The sequence below is a fragment of the Danio rerio genome, chromosome 7 (genome assembly GCF_052040795.2).
Source record: "Danio rerio strain M-AB ecotype USA chromosome 7, GRCz13ab, whole genome shotgun sequence".
NCBI lineage: Eukaryota > Metazoa > Chordata > Actinopteri > Cypriniformes > Danionidae > Danio > Danio rerio.
This window is the reverse complement of record NC_141027.1, coordinates 62,332,551-62,354,912: the sequence shown is the minus strand read 5'-3', so window position 1 is coordinate 62,354,912 and position 22,362 is coordinate 62,332,551. Positions and strand designations below refer to the sequence as shown.

The window sequence follows — 22,362 nt, the reverse complement described above, 5'->3', positions numbered from 1 at the left end:
GCGTGGCGCAAAGCCTCAAAACGACTCTTGTGCCAAGCTTAAACTAGCAAACAAGTATTGCGCCGCGCCTTGCGCCGGGTGTATGATAAGGCCCATAGAGTCCTTTCATCAGTTAAATCCAAAATGTGGAATTAACAGAGGAAGAAGTTGATGAATAATTTTTGTGTGTACAAAGCAGTTCCAGTCTTACAGTTTTATATTGATACACTCATCAATACACATTTGCTGTACCTTGCATGATTATAATTCACTTTTAAGCCACTTTAGAATGATTTACCATTAACCAAAAAGAGAGGAGCATTTTTAGTTTATTGTTTGTTTGTTTTTTGTCATTTTTTATACTTATTCTCTTATTTTGTGTAATTTGAAACACAGTTATTGTTGTAAAACAAATACATGTAAGTATTGTATTCCAGTGTGTACAAACAGAAATTGAAAAAAAATATATGTTATGCTACTTTTCAGGTTTTTCCATGTACCTAACAGTAATTTTTGCTTACATTAGCTGAAAAATATAATCAAATATAACACTGCATACTTTATACAGTCTTCACCATTTAAATTAAATAAATGTTCAACATTACAGGGTTACCTATTCAGTCAAGGTCAGGGTGATTTCATTATTTGTTTTTTGTTGTTGGATTAATAATAAAAACACAGTCAGCAGGAATGAGATGTTTGTTCAGTTCTTTAAAAATGCAGCACAGTGAGAAAGTTAGAGAAAACACAATTCCCTAACCATTTATGTTATAAGACAACCCATTGAATGTTCGTCAAATCAGACAGGTAGACATAAGTCACAGAAAATACTAGAGAACATTTTAGTTTTTAATATAAATCAGCAAAAATTTCAACAATTCTGTGTTTTTTTTTTAATAGGTGATGTGTGTACATTAATGATAAAAAATTAACTGATTTTAGCAAATGGCTGCAATATAACAGGGTGAAAAAATTTAAGGGAGTCTGAATACTTTCTGTCCCCACTGTATTGATTTATTGGATTTATCCATTTACACACATTTTCATTCATCATCACATCACATGATGACCTTTTTAATCCGCATAATGAAATTTGTGCGGTAAAAGTTTTTCCATCGTAGTTTATCCGCATCTTTTCTTATTGGATAAAAAGTTTATCCTACTCAGTTATGCGCATTTTTTTAATTTATGCACATCATTGCATTTCCATCAACCGGTTTTTGATGCGCATATGCAAAATGCGCATTAAAATAGGTGGATGGAAACATAGCTATTGGATGACTTTAATCATTTTTATAGCAGACTTGAAGCTACTGAAAGTCTTTTATCCACTCTTGGAAAGGTGTAAATGGTGGATTAACATTCAGCACATGATCACTAATAAGATGTGTTCTTATTAGTAACTGTAGGTAAATCTGTCAGTGTTGTTTTCATTCTCTCATCTTCAGCGCTTCACATTTTCTCGGTTGTAGCTCCTGTCATCTGAAGGCAGAAGGCATTGAATGAGTGATTGACGTTTGATATTAACCAATCATTCGCGTTCAGTTCTAGAGCAGTGAGCCAATAAGAAGACCACAATGGCGGGGCAAGCATTGCCGGCTTTTTTACTTCAGCAAGTTCACATAACAACTGTTATTAAAGTCTACTCAAATGATGATTTTAATAAATGTCTAGAAACTATTTTTTTCCTTATCACCCGATAATCATTCTGTTTAATAAATATCATGTGTAATGTTTAGCTTCTTTTTTTATTTTTGCACAAACCAGACATCTAGCAGGCAAAAATAAAATTTGCACTACCAATATTGCAACTCATTCTGTCTGCTGTGTGAGTTTGAATTGAGAAAAGCTCACTTGCCATAACCAATGTCTCTTGACTTACTGCATCGCACCTACATTGTACGTATTTAGAAAAGATGAATTACTGTCTGAATGTCTGAAATTAGGCATAAAAAACATTAGAATAGTTTTAAGGTATAAAAGCACATTTTAAGCATATACTGTACAGTGAGTGTCATTTTTTTCACTGTTGGAATCTTATAGAGCATTTGGAGCAGTTAGGAATAAATTCTTATACATAGGCTACCCTACCCACTATACACCCCTTTCAGAAGCCTTCGGTCAACAAGTACAATTAATTTAAATCACTTTCTGAAGCTTTTTTATTTAATGTTCCCTGTTAGTGGAATGATCTTTCTTATGGCTTTCCAATTCACAGACGACATTCAAATGCAACTCATAAATGTATCTCTTTCATGAGCACTTGATTACCATGCCTTCCTTATTCCCATCCTACCCAAGGTTTTATTTTTCTAACCATGTCAGAAACAATGTATTAGTATAGTACTTCTTATTAAAATAGTGCTTTCCAAACTTATAAGTTACTTTGGACTAAATGAAGAAATGTGAATGTGCAGAATATTTTCAATATATTGACTGTCTGTCTTCTAAAGTATAGAATTACTGACCACATTTGCACCCTACACAGCCTAATCAATAAACATAAAAGACCAAACATAAAAAGGCTTGCTTTTTTGATTTCAGAAAATAATTTGGATTTATTTGGCATGACAGATTGTAAAAAACTTTTACAAAATGGTGTAGGGCATAACGTCTATGACATTGAGTTGTATTAACTCAATGTATTCAAACATTAAATTTGTGACACTAAATTGCAATAAACATACTAAATTATTTAGGTATTTAGTTTTTCCTGTCCAACAGTTGGAACACTACAGACCCTGGAATTACTCCACAAGGCAAAAGCATCAAGGTTTTGCTGTATGTAGATGACATGGTGCTGCTGTCATCAACACCACAGGGAATACAGCAGCATCAGACCCTGCTGTTGACAACTACTGCCAGAGCTGGGCCCTGGCAGCAAACCTCAAAAAGACCAAATTATAGTCTTTTATTAAATAAAAAATAAAACTCAAAGGAAGAGCTCTATATGCCATTACAAAACATCCAAAATGTTTATTTTTTTTTTTTAGAGTAAAATTTTTGATAGTTTAAATCAGCTCAAAGAGGTCCATTTAATAATCAGGGTTGCATTTTCCAATAAGGTTGTCTCTAAGTATCTTAACAAAAAGTATACTGAAAAAAGTACTGAAAGATTATTTCTTGGATTTACTAATTTTATAAGGGGCTGTAAACAGCTTATTAGGGCTAAATTTAAACAAAAAAAATAAGTTGAACATTACTAAACTTAATTTGGTTGTTTAAATTCACACATATAAATTGTTCGCAACAATTTTGCAGACAGCATTTTTTTCAGTGTATGCCATTTCTCTGTGTTCCCCAAAGTATACCTAAAAAAGGTACACCTGCTTACATACAACGTTGCAAGGTGCTGTCCCTGCAGGTGGTGCTGAATTGTTGAGTATGGACAGTGAAACCTGACTCCCCGCCTGCTTTTAGATTCTTGCCAAATTGGTTTAAGGTATGAATTACATTTGACTGAAATGCTTCTATTGAAATATAATGCGTACAGTTTGTGATAAAACTACTCTACTTTTTCTAGGTCTATTGAAAGTATGGGGCAAGAAATACTTATGGAACAGAATAAAATAAGCAGTTATGGTTGAAAGACCACTAATAAAAACGTGACAAATAAGATGGGAAATAAGAGAGAAAAAAGGAGCCGTAAGAAGATGAATTTCAGTGTTGAGCGGGATGCCCATTATGGACAAAGGAGCGGCATGGTGGCTTGCTAGTTAGCACTGTCGTCTGACAGCAAGGTCGCTGGTTGCCAGCTGGACCAGTTGGCATTTCTGTGTGAATATTGCATGTTCTCCCTATGTTCACGTGGGTTTTCCCTGGGTTCTCCAGTTTTCCTCACAGTCTAAATACATGTGGCATAGGTGAATTGGGTAAACTTGGATTGGGTTAAATGAGTTTGTGTGAATGCAGGAGTGTTTCCTAGCACTGGGTTGTGGCTGGAAGGGCATCCACTACCTAAAACATATGTAGGAATATGCCCTGATAAATAAGAGACTAAGCAAAAAGAAAATAAATGAACGAGAAAAACAAAAGGTAGACAAGCCATATTCATAAGCTGTTTATTATTATTATTAATTAATTCATTTATTTTATTTTCGGCTTAGTCCCTTTATCAATCAGGGGTCGCCACAGTGGAATTCACCACCAACTTATCAAGCATATGTTTTTTCGCAGCGGATGGCCTTCCAGTCGCAACCCATGAAAGGAAAATTATTATTATTATTATTATTATTATTATTATTATTATTATTATTATTGTTGTTGTTATTAATGTTCATAGTAGTAAAAGCAACAATGACTGGAGTAATTGTTTCATTTGAATTTCATTTCACATACATTAAAAAAAGCAGTTATTTAAAATGTTTAACTGTTTGACTGTATGTATATTGTGATATGAAAACAGTTTCACAAGATGGCTTGAATAGCTATATTTGTAAAAAAGCATTAATTTAGATTGATTAGGTTGATTTTGTAAGGGTGTGATTCATGTATAAAAAATAAAATTGCAAGAGTAATTACAATAGAGCAAAGAAAAAAGTTTAAAAAAAAGTTCTTTGTGGTTTTTTTGAAAGTCTAACAGTATTCAGATACAGAAACTTAGTAATGTAAAACAACGCTGTATAGTTTTCATTGTATTAATAAATCCGTCAAATTTTCCTTCATTAAAGTTACAAATGTTTCATGTTATTGTGCCTGAATGCTTTACACTCTTAAAAACACATGCAAATAATAGTTTCACTCTGTTTTTAGTATACCTTGCAATGACTCCACAAATCTCATGTATACTCAATTGTTGATCAATTATAATCCCAACTCAACGTTGCATATTTAATATAATATAACTTATTATTATAATTGGCAGGAGTACCTCTGGCAGACACAGAAAGAAATAGAGCAAAGTGTGTGAAATTGAGAGACTTTTTCATTCACTGTCACCCATTTAAATCAATAAGGGACCTATTGACCTTAGAATTGTGTGCTTGTTTTTGCCATTGTTTAAGAACTTCTGATTCAGGTGATGAGAGAAATGACTAGAATTAATAAACAGCAGAAACTTGTCAAACTACTTTCCCTACAAACAACATTGTTCATGATAATACATACGAGATAGAATATGTTATAAGAAGAAATGAGTTTGCAAAATCAAGCAGTATAACAAGCTGTTTTTAATGTCTAAAAATCAATGGAAGTGAATGAGACCAGAAGTCTCAAGCCAAAAAGACTATGACTATGTCCACCTGTTTGTGAAAAATAAGGTTATTGCATTAACCAAATCACAAACAATATGAAAAACTTTACAGTACAGGCATGATTGAAGAGGAACAAATAAAAACAATACTTGAGGAGGGACAGGCAGCAGTACTGGTTGTGAGATATGTGCCACAGCCTGAAAAGCATCAAATGAACATGTATAGAATGTGTGTAATACTGTATGTGTATGTCTGACCTCAGTATGTTTCTCTACTGTCTACCATCCATAATGAATGTTCACGCATTCTTATTTGCTTGTTTTTTTCTCTACTATTGTTAATTTATATTAATTTGATTTTCCATTACATTTCTCTAGATACATGTATATTTGGCAATGCTGTGTGTATATGTATGTGTGTGTGTGTGTGTGTGTGTGTGTGTGTGTGTGTGTGTGTGTGTGTGTGTGTGTGTGTGTGTGTGTGAGTGTGTGTGAGTGTGTGTGTAGAGAGACCTTATAAAATATATACATGCAAAATCCCAAAAATATATATATATATATATATATATATATATATATATATATATATATATATATATATATATATATATATATATATATATATATATATATATATATAGCACACAAACACTGATTTACTCCCCAAATATTATTAAAGGTTACTAGATCTTTAACCTGATGGTGCGAAAAAGAGAGAGAGAGAGAAGAGAGAGACATTAACCACCTACCAGCATATTTTAGATGTCTAACTAACTTTTTTTTTTGCCCACATGTGATTCAGATCTGTTCAATCTGTGAACTGCTCAAACCACATGGAATTTGATCTTTTCAATTTCGGTGTATGCCATTTCATATGTGGAATAAAATCTGATACAAATCTGATGTTTGGCAATCTGACCGCAGTGTGAACGGCAATGTAGGAATTCATGTGACTTTAACACTATTTTTGATAGACACACGTCATTATTCTGGGTTTATGCTGCAAACATCCTCTACTCATTAGTGGCATAGCAGAATAGCACACAGGTTAAATACTTTGCCAAAAATTAGGGTTGTTCAGTTTGAATATTTTTCAAAATTTGTCATAAATTACAAATCAGTGTTTCATTCAAAAAACACTTATTTAAAATTTTAAACAATCAAAACAACAATTTACAGGTCATAAAAAATGACATTTTTTTAATTGTAACAGCAATTATCACATTAATATTAACATAATCGGACAACGTGCTTTATTCACTTCACACAGTATACCATTGTGTGCATAATTATAAATTGTGTGCTGTGTATACAGGTAGATGTACTATTAAGCATAAGGGTCAGTTTAGGACCATGAATTGTTCACACTGGAAATCTGATATCAGCCACATTTATAACAACAGTGTGAACAGCTATGCAAAAAAAAAAACAGATCTGAGAAAATAATCTGATTTAACCACTAAGCCTAGCAGTGTGAACCTTGCCTAAAAGACAGGTCGGGTTCTTAGACATCTAAAGAGTGGAAACCCAAGGAATGAAGTGGACTTTACAGTATCTCTTCTAATTCCACAAATTCATCCTTGAAATTTTATCCATAACTTATCAACCAATCAACATGTACTAACCAAGAAAAAAGGGCATAGCACAGAGCTGTTACCTGGTGGGCAGTTGCATTCAGATGGTGAAGCTTGTCGAGCAGTCCTTATTTTAGCCAAGTGGTCATTGGAGTGCTGTCAGAATTGACAGATAAAAAAACAAGTGAATTCCATATTGCTAAAATTATAGTGACCACATGCAGGTGCCAAATTGGCCATACCAAAAACTTGAGGAATATGGGTTGTTGTAAAGTAAAATAGTAGTTGACCATTTACCACAAAATGCAACACTAACCATAATTTTGGTGTTTGTTCTAAATAGGTTATAAATAAGGTCAACATGTCAAAAATGTGGTCATAATAATAATCATCGGTTCCTTTTTTTTGTAAGGATTGTGAAAAAAGTGGTACTGTGACTTTAATGTCCTTAGTTAAGGCTGTGGATGGATTACACACCTGTGACAGCAGTTCGTCCACTCGTTGCTGTATCATTGAATGAAATTGATCCATAGAGATCCCATAAAAAGGGCTTAATAGCCGGGCGCCACCACCAGTCTCAAGATCCACGATTCTGTCCTTAATCTCGCTGGTCTGAACATTCAATAAAAAACAAAAGGCGAAAGAAACAAGAGAAAACGCATATGGTATAGCGTTCACGGTCCCTGTAAGGCAGCACCGCCTCTTGCCAGGACCGGTGTCGTTCTCCATTTTTGTTGCGCTCCGAAGCTCTTTATTGGTTTCTAAATCCCTCATGGATATTGTTCTCTCGTCCGTACGTTCTGCTATATGAAATCTTTTGTAGCGACTGGAGAATAATGACTATCACTGTGTATTTTTTGTGTCGAATCGACTAGCAGCGCAGCTAGCGGAGTGCATGCGTCCATGAACTGAGACAGTATCAGCGGTGACTGGTTTCACAGCTCGTTCTAGCCGTATGCAAACTTGTTGCATTATTTCAAGGAACCCCGCTCGCGGTGCAGACCATTCATTCCTTCTACTATCCCTAAAAAGAATTCGTCATATGTTAACATGTTAATCCTCAGACTAGAGTCAAACATTCCACACAATCCATTCATCAACCCCTCCGAATCAACAAAGTCCATAAAGAACCTTAAGACATCACACACTCGGTGCCTTGTATAAAGCAGTTTTACTATGTAGTGTGAGGTTGTAAGAAGGTAATACTCTCAGAATTAGTTATAAAAGCTGTCACAGGAGAAGTACCTCCCATATCACATTAGGAAACCTGAAGGCAGCTAATTCAACCAATTAAATTACCATGAATAACAATAATTAATATTGTTAAACGATCGATTTAAACAATTAAATTGTATAATTGAGGTAATTTACTGAAATCACTGTCAAAAATGTAGCCAACAAATTTCATAGCACAAGTGCAGTCCCTATATGCCCAAACATTTGTACACCCAAATCAATATGTTAGGTAAAATAATAAATACAATCACAATAAACAAAGAAAAACAAAATAAATCTAAAATGTAGGTACAATTTTACATATTATTTTTTTTAAATGAACCAATATATATATATATATATATATATATATATATATATATATATATATATATATATATATATTGACTGAAAAATTTATATAAATATTAATTTTCAATAGGGAATACACTGTTGTAGAAAACAAATACAATATTGGGTTGTTTAGATGTGTTATCAAAACAACTTTACTACAAGAGATTAGAATTACGATAGTATTGTTCAAAGACACTACAGTTATACTAGTTGTTTTTTTCATGTGGGAAGGCAATAACTTATATTAGTATAATATCAGTAGTCTACATTTAAGGCTTTATTTGTGATGTCACAAAAAATGTTAAAAAATAAACAATTAAAAAATAAAAATGCATGAGATATCACTTTCTTGATATCTGCTAATGGATTTCAGTGTTTAACATGCCATTCTTCTGATATATGGAAATATATTTTATATCAGTAAAGTGAAAAGAAATAGATATATAATGTAGATATCTATAACTGTAATAAATTGTGTTAGAAATTACCATTTCAATATGCAATAAAATAAATGATTCAGTTTAGACCAAGACAATTAAACTAACCATAAAATTATTGAGATTGTCTTGCAACAGATAGTTGATTACTTATTAAAAAGTCGCGTTGAAATAAAAACTAAGCACAGTATAAGAATTTAAAGATACTAATACTTCATGCCATGTTTTCAAACAAGACCGCATGAGTTAGTAGCGCTATCTAGTGTAGGCGCATGGAACTGTCCAGAATTCTTCAGTTTGAAGACTTGCACATTATTCATTCATTTTCCTCCGGTTTAGTCCCTCATAGTCCCAGTTTTACGAAGCAGATGCCATTCCGGCCACAACCCAGTACTAAGAGACTAATTGCTGATGATATAAAATAGTGCTACTTACCTGAAAGGCTCTAAATGGTCTAACTCATGCCTTCTGACTCACTACAAGTCAACCCACTCTTTAAGATCTCAAAGCTTAGGGCTTCTGTTACTATCTATAATAGCACAGTCCACTAAAAGAGGTTGAGCATTTACATATCTGGGTCATAATCTGTTGAATAGCCTGATAATGTCGAGGCTCTATAGCTGAAGAAATGATGCATACATTTGAAGAGATAATGTAAAAAATTATTCCACATCTCTTAATAGAAAGCATATCAATTCTTCAGATAAATACATTTTTTAATTTTAGTAGAAAACAAAAATACCACAGAAAATATATTACAAAATTGTTATTTTTTTATATATTAATAAAACAAATGAGCAGATATTAATTTTTAAATGTTTATAAAAAAATAACTTAATAAACAACATTTCTGTACACATGTTTCAAACATTTAAATACCATCTTAATAAGGGTGCATCTCAGTCTGTATACCCTTGTTTAGTTGTCAGTGCACTCATCACGACGTCAGCCCCTTTAAGTGCAATTTAAAGTTTCAATAACAAAAATTCTTTAAATGACCTGAAAGGTCCACTCAGTTGGTCCATTGAAGGTGTCTACTGGTGGATGAAGGTTTACTGTGTGTTTGGCCTTTGCAGTGTACAATGTCATTTGTCATTTTATTTTATTATGAGATGGTTTAGAATATCAGTATTTTTATCTTCGTTTAATCTTGTTTCTATAGATTACACCCGTTCATTCCGATTCCTATAACACGCAGAGTCCTCAATTGGCCGAGTAGTATACAATCTCTTAAATACAAGCATGTCAGTCTTAAACACAAACAGAAGTCATTAAACACTATTCTAAAAGGCAAAACCCTACTTACTCATTTTAGAATTGTGTGTGTGTGTGTGTGTGTGTGTGTGTGTGTGTGTGTGTGTGTGTGTGTGTGTGTGTGTGTGTGTGTGTGTGTGTGTGTGTGTGTGTGTTTGTATGTGTTTGTATGTGGTCCTCATAGATCTGCTAACTAAATTTAAACAAATCATACCATGACCATTACTATAGAATCAAGCAGACTAATTTACTAAAACTATTAGTAACTTTGAGTAATCAACTTATGATTTAAGTTTAGAGATAAAGGCCCACACACATTTAGACTGGTCTCAACGATACTTTGTTTTTCAAAGGCCAAAGATTCAAATTCATGTATGGGCCATTTAAGGCATATATTTGGCACTTATGGCAAAATGTTATCTGAATGTGAGCCTAATGTGGTCCATGTAGAAAATACTAAATTTGGCCCAGATGATGAAGGACAAAAGTGGGTCACAGTTGGCAAAATTGTGGCATAGTCATTTAAGGGTAATCTGGGTCTAAACCTAAAGTGGCTAACACGTGTAAGTACAAATGTGGCCAAGTTATCTTAAGACATATGTGGGCCACTTTTGGCAAATATTTGGCAAAGTAAGCTCTGGCTATAGCAGCTTTAAGCCCAATGTGGCCCAGAGAAGATATGAAAAATGTGGCCCAGTTATCCTAAAACAAATGTGGGCCACTTTTGGCAAATATTTGTCACATTTAGTTCTGGCTAATGTGACTGTGAGCCTAAAGCGACCCAAAGAAGACATGGCAAATGTGGCCCAATTATCTTAAAACATATGTGGACCACATAGACTAAAGTCACCATCATGGAAAAAAGTGTTTTCTTTAGTTGGGCTCATAGCCCTGATCCACTTAATATGCATTTTCTTTTGGGCTGCTGTAACTTGCAAGAACTTTGCTTGAAAAGTTTATTCATTACAGCAAACAAGCCAAGTAAAAAGAAAACAATTAAAGTAAGTAAGGCACAACCTGTGATGAAATAATATAATTCAGTGATGTTAACCAATGTTTAATCTATTATTAAAAGTAAAGTAATAACATGCTTGCACATGCCACAGAATTATAAAGGTTTATAAGCATCACAAAAGGATACTAAAAGTGTCATGACTGTGTATAAACACCAGATGCCACTAGTTCGCCTGCAACTCCCTGCGAACTACAGTGGCAAAATAACTATATATCCACACATTCCTTCGTGCATACACCCGGTCTTTCATATACACTGATTGCAATCACTGCTGTCTGTTTCCCCGTTGATTACCTGGACTATATATTCAACCATTCCGCCTCTGTTTGTTAGTTCGTCGTTCGGCTTTATCGGTATGTTTGTTCCTGATTCCAGCCTGTATCCTGTTATTCTTGTTAAAGTCTAGTTCGAGTTTTATCTGTTTGAGTTCCTGTTTTGTTTGTAACTTTGCACTTTGGATTTTTGTATTTTTGTCACTTTCTCTGCACAATAATATATTAAACTGCACTTAGATTCTACTGCCATTTTTGTTCCTGTTTTGATCTCGCTAACGTGACAAAAAGTGACAAAATCAACAATGTCAACATAAACAGCAGAATCAAACTCGAATAATAAGAACTGTAGCATCAATAAGTTAAGTTATATAATGTATTCATACTGCAATGCATGCTGGGATTTTTGTACTTTGCCACACCCAGCAATTGTAAGATGTAGGCCAAATCTGGGCCAGAATTAAAACAAACTGTGGCCCAGAATAGGGTCAGTTCTGGTTCATTTGGTTACATTTTGGCTAATATGTGGTATTGCTTTGGCTTTTTTGTGGCCCAGATCTGACAAACAGTAGCGGACCGCCCTAGAGCAATCATTCCATATGTGGGCTGGATGTAAGTGTCTGGTGTTTTGAGCAACATGAATTTTGCTAGCTGGGTTGGGCCCGGTTGGGCCATTATCCTGCTGCAGAACGACTGGCATTGCCCTTAAGGATATTTTTGTTACACAGTAGAATTTATGGTTCCATTTAAGACAGCATGTATTCCAGGTCCTAAAGCAAAGCAAAAAAAAAAAAAAAAAAAACAGACCATCACACTACTACCACTACATTTTACTGATGGGATGTTCTTTTTTTTTAAATGCAGTGTGACTTTTTTATGCTACACGTGATGAGACACACACCTTCTACAAAGTTCACCTTTTGTCTTGTCATTCCACTGAGTATTTTCGCCAAAATCTGAGTGAATCATCACGGGGTTTTGGCAACACTGAGATGGGCCTTTATGTTAATTTTGCTCCGCTGTGGTTTATCTCTTAACCCTGTTTATCTCTAAACCATTTTTGCACTGGCTTCTTTTGTATAGTGGAGTCTTCAACACTCACCTTAACTCTACCAAGTTAAAGCCTGCAGTACTTTAGATGTTGCTCTGGGGGCTTTTGTGACCTTTTGGATCAGTTGCCATTGTGCTCATGGGGTAAGTGGCTCTCACTGTACTTCGCTGCAGTCCCAAAGCTTTAGGAATGGCTTTAAAACAAATTCAAAGCTCTGATGTTTGCCTACAAAGCGACCTCTGGCTTTGCTCCTTATCTGCTCTCACTTCTGCAGATTTATGTGCCCTCCAGAAACTTGCGTTCAGTGAATGAACGTCGCCTCGTGGTTCCATCCCAAAGAGGGAAGAAATCACTTTCCCGAACTCTCGCATTCAATCTGCCCAGTTGGTGGAATAAACTCCCTAACTGCATCAGAACGGCAGAGTCACTTGCTGTCTTCAAGAAATGGCTAAAAACTCAACTTCTCCACTTCACTTCCTAATCTGCAATTGCCTCTCTAGCTATACCACTAGCTGTACTCAAATCAAAAAAAAATTCTTACATTACTAATGCTTTTCTTCTTAGACTTTACACACTTGAATCTTGCCTACAGCACTTAATCATTGTTGCTCTTATAGTTGTGTAAATTGCTTCCTTGTCCTCATTTGTAAGTTGATTTGAATAAAAGTGTCTGCTAAATGATTAAAAGTAAATGTAAAACCTCTTCCAGTCTGATAGATCTGAATTATTGTTATTTTTCTTACTCATTTTTGATTTTCTTTAGATCTCACCACAAGCTTTTGAGGATATTTTGGTCTACTTCACTTTGACAGGCATGTCCTATTTAAGTGATTATTTTGAATGCGAACATGTCTGGCATGATAAACCAGAGTTAGGTTTTGTTTTAATGAGAAAGACAAATGCTTTTTCACACAGGGTTATAAAGTTTTGTATTTTGTTTCCCCTTAATAATAAAAACCTTCATTTAAAAACTGTATAATGTGTTTACTTGTGTTATATTGTATTGCAGTGAGAAGCTCTGTCACCTGAGATGAACTCAGAGTAGAGCCTCTGCTCCTCCACATCAAGAACAGCCAGTGAAAGGGGCTCATCAATCTGTTTTGGATAAATCCTTGATTCCTACCTAGAAGAGGTGGTTCTGGCTTATTCCATCAAGAGAAGGCCCCGGGGAGGACCCAGGACATGCTGGCAGGACTATGCCTGTCTGCTTCACCTCTGAATTCCCCCGGAGGAGCTGGAGGAAGTGTCTGGGAAGAGGGAAAAGTTTTTTTTTTTTTTTTATCAGTGTGTTGGTAGAATTTTGGTAGTCCTACTCTGAGATACCTTGGGACGTGCGGGATAAAGATGGCATGTTGGACTGTACCTTAACTTGATGTGCTGGATAGCTTTTAGTCATACGCAGTAGTATATAGTAGTACATTACAATAACTAATATGCACTACAGAATGCTGCGTTAACACAGACAGATGTGCAAATTCCATGTTTCACAGTGAAATATGTACTCTCTTTTTTTTTTTACTCTTGAGTACTTTTAAAATGGTAACTTTTTACTCAAACTTTAAGTATTATTTACAACAGATACTTTTACTGCACGTGCGCTACATTTTTGGGTAAATAATGGTACTTTTATTTAAGTATTTTAGAGTACTCTTTCCATCACTGGTCATATGGTTATTTGCTCTAAGGATTGGGCAACTTTATCAAGTTATATGGACTTGTTTAACTGCATTGAACTCCAAGTCAGAGCGAAAGCCTTGTTGTGACAGCAGCTGTGTATGTTCTCTGTGCATTGCTTGAAGTTCTTACTAAAAATCAAGCTCAGGTGAACTGTGGTGTGATTAACTGAGAAATGGTTTCTCTGTGCATTGTATAACTGAAGCTGGGTGGTCCTAATAAATCACCTGTAAGGAAAGCAGTATTGTCATTGAAGTAATCAGGATTATTTCATGACTGAAGACATGTCACATGGACAGATGCCTCCCAGGAATGTAAAACAGCATTTTAATAAACGTTTGTTTATTATTATTTTATCACAAATTTCACAAAATATTTGAGAACATAAATTTGAACAAATATGGCACTAATACACATGTAAAAACATTCCATTTGTTTGAACTGTAATACTTTATAAATCCCAAAACCGCTTGACTGAAAATAACTAAGTATTTTAATGTGTACAGTATCATAGCAAAGCCATCTTCTAAAAATAACACAACATCACATTATAGACCAGTGCAATAATATCACAAACAGCTGTTTTTACACTTATATACATTAAATATGTTAAAATTACTAAATGCTCAAAAAGAAGTAGAATTGTACTGATTTTGTACTTGTTTTACACTGATGAAACATCATACCTTGTCTCATTTTCTGCTTTCTTTGTAATACTGCTTTGAAACAACTTGCATTGTATGAAGAACTACAAAATGAAAAACTACTTGACTATTTTTAGCCAGAGGAACAGAAGTATAAATCATGGCATAAATTGCACTACATGGTCATATGAAGTGATGTTACTCTAAATCTGTGCAGTAAGTATACTGTATAACATATGTCCTGCATCTGCATCATTGTAACATCACCATCTGTGATCAAACTCTTAATTTTTATTTCTCTCTCTCTCTCTCTCTCTCACACACACACACACACACACACACACACACACACACACACACACACACACACACACACACACACACACACACACACACACACAGACTGTCATCAATGCGTTCCTTTAGTTTTTCCCCAGATTGTTTAAGTTGTAGTTGTAGTTGTTAGTTGATTCTCTGAAGACTGTAGTCATTCTCTGTATCCACAGAGCTGCTGTGTCCAGAGGAAGGGTATAAATCCCGCTTCAGCAGGTGATTGGCTAATGCTACCAAGACTTTTTTGTACTGCTGCCGCAGGAGGGAGTAGATGAAGGGATCTGAAGCTGCCTTGCTGTATGTTAAACACTTGCTGACAATTCCCCAGTGCCGGCTAATTTCCACAAAGGGAAGTAGCTCAGTCAACCTTGGATACAGAAACAAATTAATTAAATCATTTAGTTATAATATATCACTGTATTAAATTACTAACATTTAGTATTCAAAATATTGAAAATATTTTGTGTGGTAAAACATGCAAAACTGATTATTACATTACTTAATTATACTTTGTTATAATATTTTAGAAATTGTTAATAAACGACTATTTTTGTCCAAAAGTCCAAACAAAACAGAGAAAAAAACTTATTGTCAAACAATTAAACATGAGGAATCAAACAAATTATTAAAATATGAAAATAAATAAATAAATACATGAATAAATAAATAAATAAATTTTATTTTTAAATAAATTTTGAAATTACGCATTGTCGTTATTCATTTAACGACAATGCGTAATTTCAAAATAAGTAAATAATAACAATATCCAAAACACACATTTTTAGATTGCATTTCACAGCTTTGCAATGTGTTGTTTTGTCAAGTTTGTTAAGTGTTCTGCTGGAGCATAAGACATCTTAACATTACAATAAACACCAAAAAGGGTTAGTGAGCTCATATATATAAACATTGTAATTTAAAAAATAAATGTCAGTTTCTTCAAAATTACTTTTCATTCCTGTAAACCACTGGCTACAGTATAACCTTTCCTTTTTAAAGCAATAGCATGTTTGGCTTGTAGTAAGCTTAAATCTATTAGATTAACTTGTGTTCACCTCCAAATTTACAGGGTATATATGAAAAAAAAACATATATTATATATATATACTTCCTTCAATTAATTTACCAATCATAAGGATCTTTTTCCAAAATCTTTGAATCGTATTGCACTCCCTTGATAAAGGATACCCACTTCTTCACTGTATTTTGTACAACTGTAAAGAATATTTGGATTTAATCTATGCAGTTTCAATGGCATGATATCAGTTTATAGGAGCCATAATTGTGTATTGCATACGTTTGTATTGCAGTTGTTAATACTGTTATTTTTTTAACAAGATTAAATCCATTCTTCTTTAGATATGTTTTCTTAAAGATGATTTGTTCATGCTGATAAGTAGGAAAAGGAGCCATCCTTTGATGCCCCAAAAATCTGATAAAGCATTGATAAATTACCTTAATATTTAAGTTTTTTAAAGAGCAATCTTGTATGATAAACAATGAGATTTTTTAATGAGTTTTCATTTCTGAATGTATAAAAAATCTAGTCTGTATTCATTTAAAAAAATGTTTCTGGTGAATATCATTTTTTTAATTGTTGGAAAAACAGCATTACAGCTTCCTCATATAAGTATTTTTATTTGACATATACCTTTAAGCATCTATTTTTTTTTTTTATCGAATGGTACAAAATTCTTCCTATAGGTACAAAATTTGTATAACCCAAGACTAATGTTAATCCTGGCAGAGTAATTGTTTCATCTAAGAGTTATGAGCTTCATACCAAACTGAAATGTTTTTTTTTATTATTATTATTGTTTCAGACATAAAGATGCATCTCTAAATAGAGAGTTAAATCAGTTAAACTATTATTCAGACTTAAAGTTTTATTCAACCTACAAGTTTTTTTTAGTAGTAATTGTTGTTGTTGTTTTCGACTGGAAGTGACAGATTATGTACAAATAAAATAATTAAAATATTTTCATATATTCATTTTGAGATATAATATTTATATTGTAATTCAAGTAGTTTGTCATTCACATTTACACATACACAGAATAAAATTCCATAGCATTGGCTCCACAGTTCCAAAAGAAATAACCCTAAACAATAAAAATAGTATATATATATATATATATATATATATATATATATATATATATATATATATATATATATATATATATATATATATATAATTATTTATTTTTATAAAATAATTAGAAATCACTTAAATGCCCTGAAATTTTACATTTCCTAATATCTGCTTAACAAAGGCTAATGTTACAACATTATGATATGTGATCTGCTGGTTGCATATAGAAGTAAACTAAAGAGAAATCTTAAGAGCTGTATTGCAGTATCATAAAGATTTTGTTGATGTGAACTATTAATCTCTGTATCATGCTCTACACTAGTGGTTCTCAAAGTGGGGGTCGGGACCCCCCGAGGGGTCGCGAGGCAATGAAGGGGGGTCGTCTGGTGATTTCCAAAAATCTATATATTTTTATTAAACCATAAGAATTAACATATTTTATCCATAACTATACTGAAAATAAAAATAGTTGTTTATTGTTACTATATACTATATAGTTACTATAGTAGCTTATAGTTACTAGTTCTATTGGATTGCGACCCCTGGGGTAATTACATTATATTAAAGGCAGCAATAGCGTCAGATGCATTTTGATTTTATAACATCAGGTTATACTTTCTGGCACATTTAAAGCACTGACACAAATTTAATTGGTGTGTCTGCGTCATTGCATGCAATGTTTCTGTATTTATAACCACCTCAGAGGATATTGGGGGTCGCGAGTCACTGGCATTGTTGTTTTGGGGGTCGCAGGCTGAAAAGTTTGGGAACCCCTGCTGTACACAACCCCTACCAGACTATTTAGTATTTAAGTGTTTTCCATAATGTTAAGCTTTACATACCTTGTAATAACATAAGGTGCAAAACAGAGGATGAAAGAGCCAATGAAGATGCTTATTTTCTTAGTTGCGCGCTGTTTTCTCTTTTTTTGTTCTGAAAGACATCGCTGCTTAACACTACAAAGAAGTTTTTTAAAATATTACAATTAATGACATGTTATAATAAGAAAACATCCCCATGTTGCAAACTGAAAGAAAATTGTCATAAATACCTTGGATGAATATCTACCAGCAAGAAGAGAGTCTGCATGGTTATAATGTCAATCCTTTTGCAGTGAAATCGTGCAACTTTTAACACCTTTAAGTATGTAACGCACAAAATCAGAAGCGAAAGCATAAAGCTGGTAGCATGGTAGACGACGGTGAACACGGTAAACTTAATCCGTGCGCTCTCCTCGCTCAACTGCAACGTACAGGATGCGTAAATGGGACTATAGTCAAACCAAGAGAAAAGCAACGGGATAAGAGCGAATGTGAAAGAGTAAAGCCACGAATAACAAACCATGACTAGCGCGTCCCGAAAACGCATCTTGCTGGAGTAACTAAAAGGGAAAACTACGGCAATCCAGCGGTCTATACTGAGGGCTGCCATGCTCAGCATGCTGTTTGCGGTCAAGAATGTCTCTAGAAAACTTAAGGTGCGACAAAGGCAGACCCCATAAGGCTCCTGGTGTTTTACAATCCCAAATAAAGTGGACGGCATGTTCAGGACAGAAATTAATATGTTGCAAAACGACAAGTTCATGGTGAACACCCCGGGTACCTGTCGGCGTATTTCGCTGCTGTGAATGAAGCATAGCAACACCAGTAAATTCGACAACAAGGAAACAATCGCAACCACAACGGTGAACACAGCAGACAAAAATTCCACAAAGTCCATTTCTTTTTTCAGAAGTCACCTTGCGATGTACTTGCCCCATGTTCTGAACATGTCATCTGCTGCATGATCATTTTACTTTTAAACACGAAGAGACGAAATAAACTCGCAATAATCGCGTCAGGCACAACTCGGATCCGCTGTCCAGAGTGCTGAACCGTAATCGCGCATGCAAATGTCCCCCTTCAGTTTTTTGGCAAACACGCTCTAATCCCTATATATTGCACTTTTAGGGAGGGAAGATTAGTCATCCCCTGTCATTCCCTGTCACCAACCCACAACAGAGTAGCTCAGTCTTGCGAGTCTTGTTGCTCCTTTTTTGCTCAGAGGATGCATGGCTCATGCGCAAAAGGGCAGCGACTGTAGGAGGCTGTTTCATAAAATTTGTTATAGGTGCAGGAAAGCTGATAGCAACTTTAAAAAGAGGCATTCTGATGTGATGACGTTTGAGAAAACTGTAAACCAATATTTAAAGTTATAAATGATTTTATGTTGTGTCTTGTGTATTAATAAAAAAGTCAAAAATCATTTAAATTCTCAACCAAATAGATCTTCCATATATGTTTAACAATGTAACTGAAGGCTTTTACACAGATCCTTTAGGCCATGCAGCAAATTCATCTCAAATGAAAATAGCAGCACTTTCTATGAAGACTGTATTTGTAATGCATTAAATGGGCATTCACTGAATTGATAAGTGAAAACTCAATTGATAGATTGACTATAAATTATACAATTATACACAGTAACATTGGTGTTTAACATGAAAAATAGTGGAAATGTGCTCATAAGCGGCTTTTGATGGATGCACCAGGTACGAAGTTAGGCTGGAAAACAGAGAATTTTATACCTTCCCCAAAAAATGTAAAAGTCGTTGAAATATGTTTGTGGTGATGTCCTTTGACTCAACACCCAAAGCCTTGTGACTGATGAGTTAATCTTTTCTGTGATTAGATTAGGACAGCCTGCATAACTTTATGGAGACGTGAAGTCATAACCAGGACATTATTTCCCACTACTGCATATATGAACACAAAAGAACAGTATTATATAAACACAAATGCGCGCGCACACACACACACAGTTGAAGTCAGAACTATTAGCCCCCTTTATTAGCCTTCTTTTTAAAATATTTTCCAAATGGTGTTGAACTGAGCAAGGGAATTTTTACAGTATGTCTGATTTTTTTTTTCTTCTAGAAAAGTTTTATTTGTTTTATTTCGGCTTGAATAAAAGCAGTTTTTATTTTTTAAACACCATTTTAAGGACAAAATTATTTGCCCCTTTAAACAATTTTTTTTTCGATAGCCTACAGAACAAACCACCATTATACAATAACTTGCCTAATTACCCTAACCTTAACCGAATTAACCAAGTTAAGCCTTTAAATGTCACTTTAAGCTGTATAGAAGTGTCTTGAAAAATATCTTACTATTAACTGTCATCATGGCAAAGATAAAATAAAACAGTTATTATACAAATGGGTTGAAAAAATCTTCTCTCCGATAAACAGAAATTGGGGGAAAAAATAAACAGGGTAGCTAATAGTTCTGACTTCAACTGTATGTTTTCAAAGCTACAATATCATCTGAATGTATTTTCTATGGGAAAAGCAACAATCTTTAGGCTCCGACCCACCGGGATGCTTTTTGTTTACGTTTATCGTCTTCGTTTTATGAGACTTTTTCCATATTCAAACCAAAGCAATTTTCGCTGGCATCAAGCAGATTATCGAAAACAGGGATGGGCAAACTTGATCCTCGAGGGACGTTGTCCCTGCAGAGTTTTGTTCCAACACTAGTCAAACACACCTGAACAAACTAATCAGTGTCTTCAAGATCACTTGAACTCTATAGGGAGGTCTGTTTGAATAGGGTTGGAGCTAAACTATGCAGGACACTGGCCCTCCAGGATTAAGTTTTCCCACACCTGATCTAAAATCACTCATTGACGTTAGATGGCGCTACACAACGTTAGGCTTCTGACACCCGCTTATAACATAGAAGAGGAAGAGAGGAAGTTCCAACATTATGAAGGGTAAAGTCTAGATAGGATACAGCTGCAGATATGCACATCAATATAGCATAATTTTTGTGACACTGTATAACAATAAGTAATATTTTTACGGTACTGTGATGGTTGGCTTTAGGGTTGGGATAGTGGTAGACATTATTAAAATACAATCAATGGGAAATTTAATAAACAATATAAATAATTCTTGTTAACTTCCTGCCTCAACTGTATCCAATCTAGTAACAACCGTTATGAAGCTGCAGGCCCGGAGACCCAACAGCACGCTTAGACCTGCACTTTCAGACCTTCACAGTGCCACCTGCTGTTTGAAAGATTGACAAACCTGAATTTAGCTGCTTATAAATTGTAACTAAAACTATTTTTCTACTATAAAACTTTATGCTATGACTGAATACATTATTATAAAATACTAAACATACTAGATTTTGATTTAATGCATTAATTCTGTTGTATTTTTATTAATTGTATTTGTAAAAAGAAATTGTTCAGTTACTTTAATATTTTCAGACATTTAGGGTGCTTTCACACTGCTGTGAACCAATTCGGTTGTTTCGAAACAGGGATTAAAATTGTTACATTGTTACTCTAGGCTCTTGGTGCGGTACCTTTCACACTCAGTGCAAAGTTTCTAATCGGGCCAAAAGAGCTAAAACAAGTCACTTGTGTGTAAACTCTCCTCACATTGGTCAGAGTGTCAGGGTTTATTTAGCAGAGTCCCGCTCAGCAGTCAGGAGAGGTGGTGGTTTGGTGGTGTTTGAAGAGTCTGCGACTTGTCTGAAGAGCAAGGAGAAATGCGGTGGGGAGGGTTGAGAAGGGTGCGCAACCTATTTGGGGACCGAGAGGGAGACTTGCGATTACCGGGAGATTATCACTTGTTTGCAGGCAAACTTCCCGCCCTACTCCTAATTCTCTCTTCATATAGCCGTATGCCTATTACATATCCATAAAACACTGTGATATAACCACGCTCGGATCGTATTGCTTTCTCACTGCAATCGATCTGCTCCAGAGTTCATTTCAACCAAGCCGAGACCACCTCATTCAGACGATCTCAGTGCGATTGATTTGGCGCGGATCTGAACGCGATCGCTGGTTTCAAATATGCAAAACGAACTGCGCTAACTGGGCAAACGGGACAGGTTCCGAAACAAAAGTGTAGGTGTGAAAGCACTCTTATTATTTTTTTATCATTTACCACTGTTTCGTATTGAGTTGAGGGAATGAATGTTATCTTCATATACAATAAATTTCTTCACATGCAATAAACTATAGCACTCTGGGTAATTTTCTCACAACAAACTTTATTTTTGTTTACTTTTTCATGTGGTCCTACAAGTCATCAAGCTGTAAACAATGCAGATAAAAATGGTGAAAAACAATAATTGGATTAATAATAAGTTTTTAAGTAGAAAAATAGTATAGTAAAATCAATCTGGGGAAAACAATACATAAGTCACAAGCAAATTATTATTGCTTTAACCTAAGAGAGCTCATATTGTCAATTCTATGCAGATATTTTGATTT

General features: G+C 34.5%; 2 protein-coding genes across 26 annotated transcripts in view; both read right to left on the bottom strand.

Moving 5' to 3' along the window:
* The window catches only part of col25a1 (collagen type XXV alpha 1 chain), a 325,150-nt gene extending 317,475 nt beyond the window's left edge, over positions 1–7,675 (bottom strand). For 14 of the 25 annotated variants that reach the window (XR_015496369.1, XR_015496370.1, XM_087262008.1 and 11 more), the window contains exons 1-2: positions 7,222–7,675; positions 6,828–6,900 (exon numbers count right to left, since the gene is read on the bottom strand). Coding sequence is in view for 11 of the 25 variants with exons in the window: in XM_087262002.1 (XP_087118128.1) it covers positions 6,817–6,900; positions 7,222–7,518 (381 nt within the window). In the remaining 14 variants the exon portion in view is untranslated. Of the gene's footprint in view, positions 1–6,816; positions 6,901–7,221 lie in introns of all 25 variants that reach the window. The other 11 variants (XM_087262002.1, XM_087262001.1, XM_087262005.1 and 8 more) reach the window with 1 other exon arrangement.
* A 6,666-nt stretch (positions 7,676–14,341) lies between these two features.
* On the bottom strand, positions 14,342–19,195 carry gpr78b (G protein-coupled receptor 78b). The gene is made up of 3 exons (XM_087261995.1): positions 18,140–19,195; positions 17,931–18,044; positions 14,342–15,360 (listed from the first exon to the last, which is right to left on the bottom strand). The coding sequence occupies exons 1-3, from the start codon at positions 18,805–18,807 to the stop codon at positions 15,123–15,125; spliced, it is 1,020 nt and encodes a 339-aa protein (XP_087118121.1). The 5' UTR covers positions 18,808–19,195; the 3' UTR covers positions 14,342–15,122.
* Between the last annotated feature and the right edge of the window lie 3,167 nt (positions 19,196–22,362).

Bases quoted from the DNA above. Each gene is read 5' to 3' on its own strand.
- gpr78b (XM_087261995.1), bottom strand. From the start codon at position 18,807: ATGGACTTTGTGGAATTTTTGTCTGCTGTGTTCACCGTTGTGGTTGCG. The intron at 18,045-18,139 runs GTATTTATGACA...ACTTCTTTGTAG, and splicing joins CTGGTAGATATTCATCCAAG to TGTTAAGCAGCGATGTCTTT. The intron at 15,361-17,930 runs GTATGTAAAGCT...TCTGTATCCAAG, and splicing joins GCACCTTATGTTATTACAAG to GTTGACTGAGCTACTTCCCT.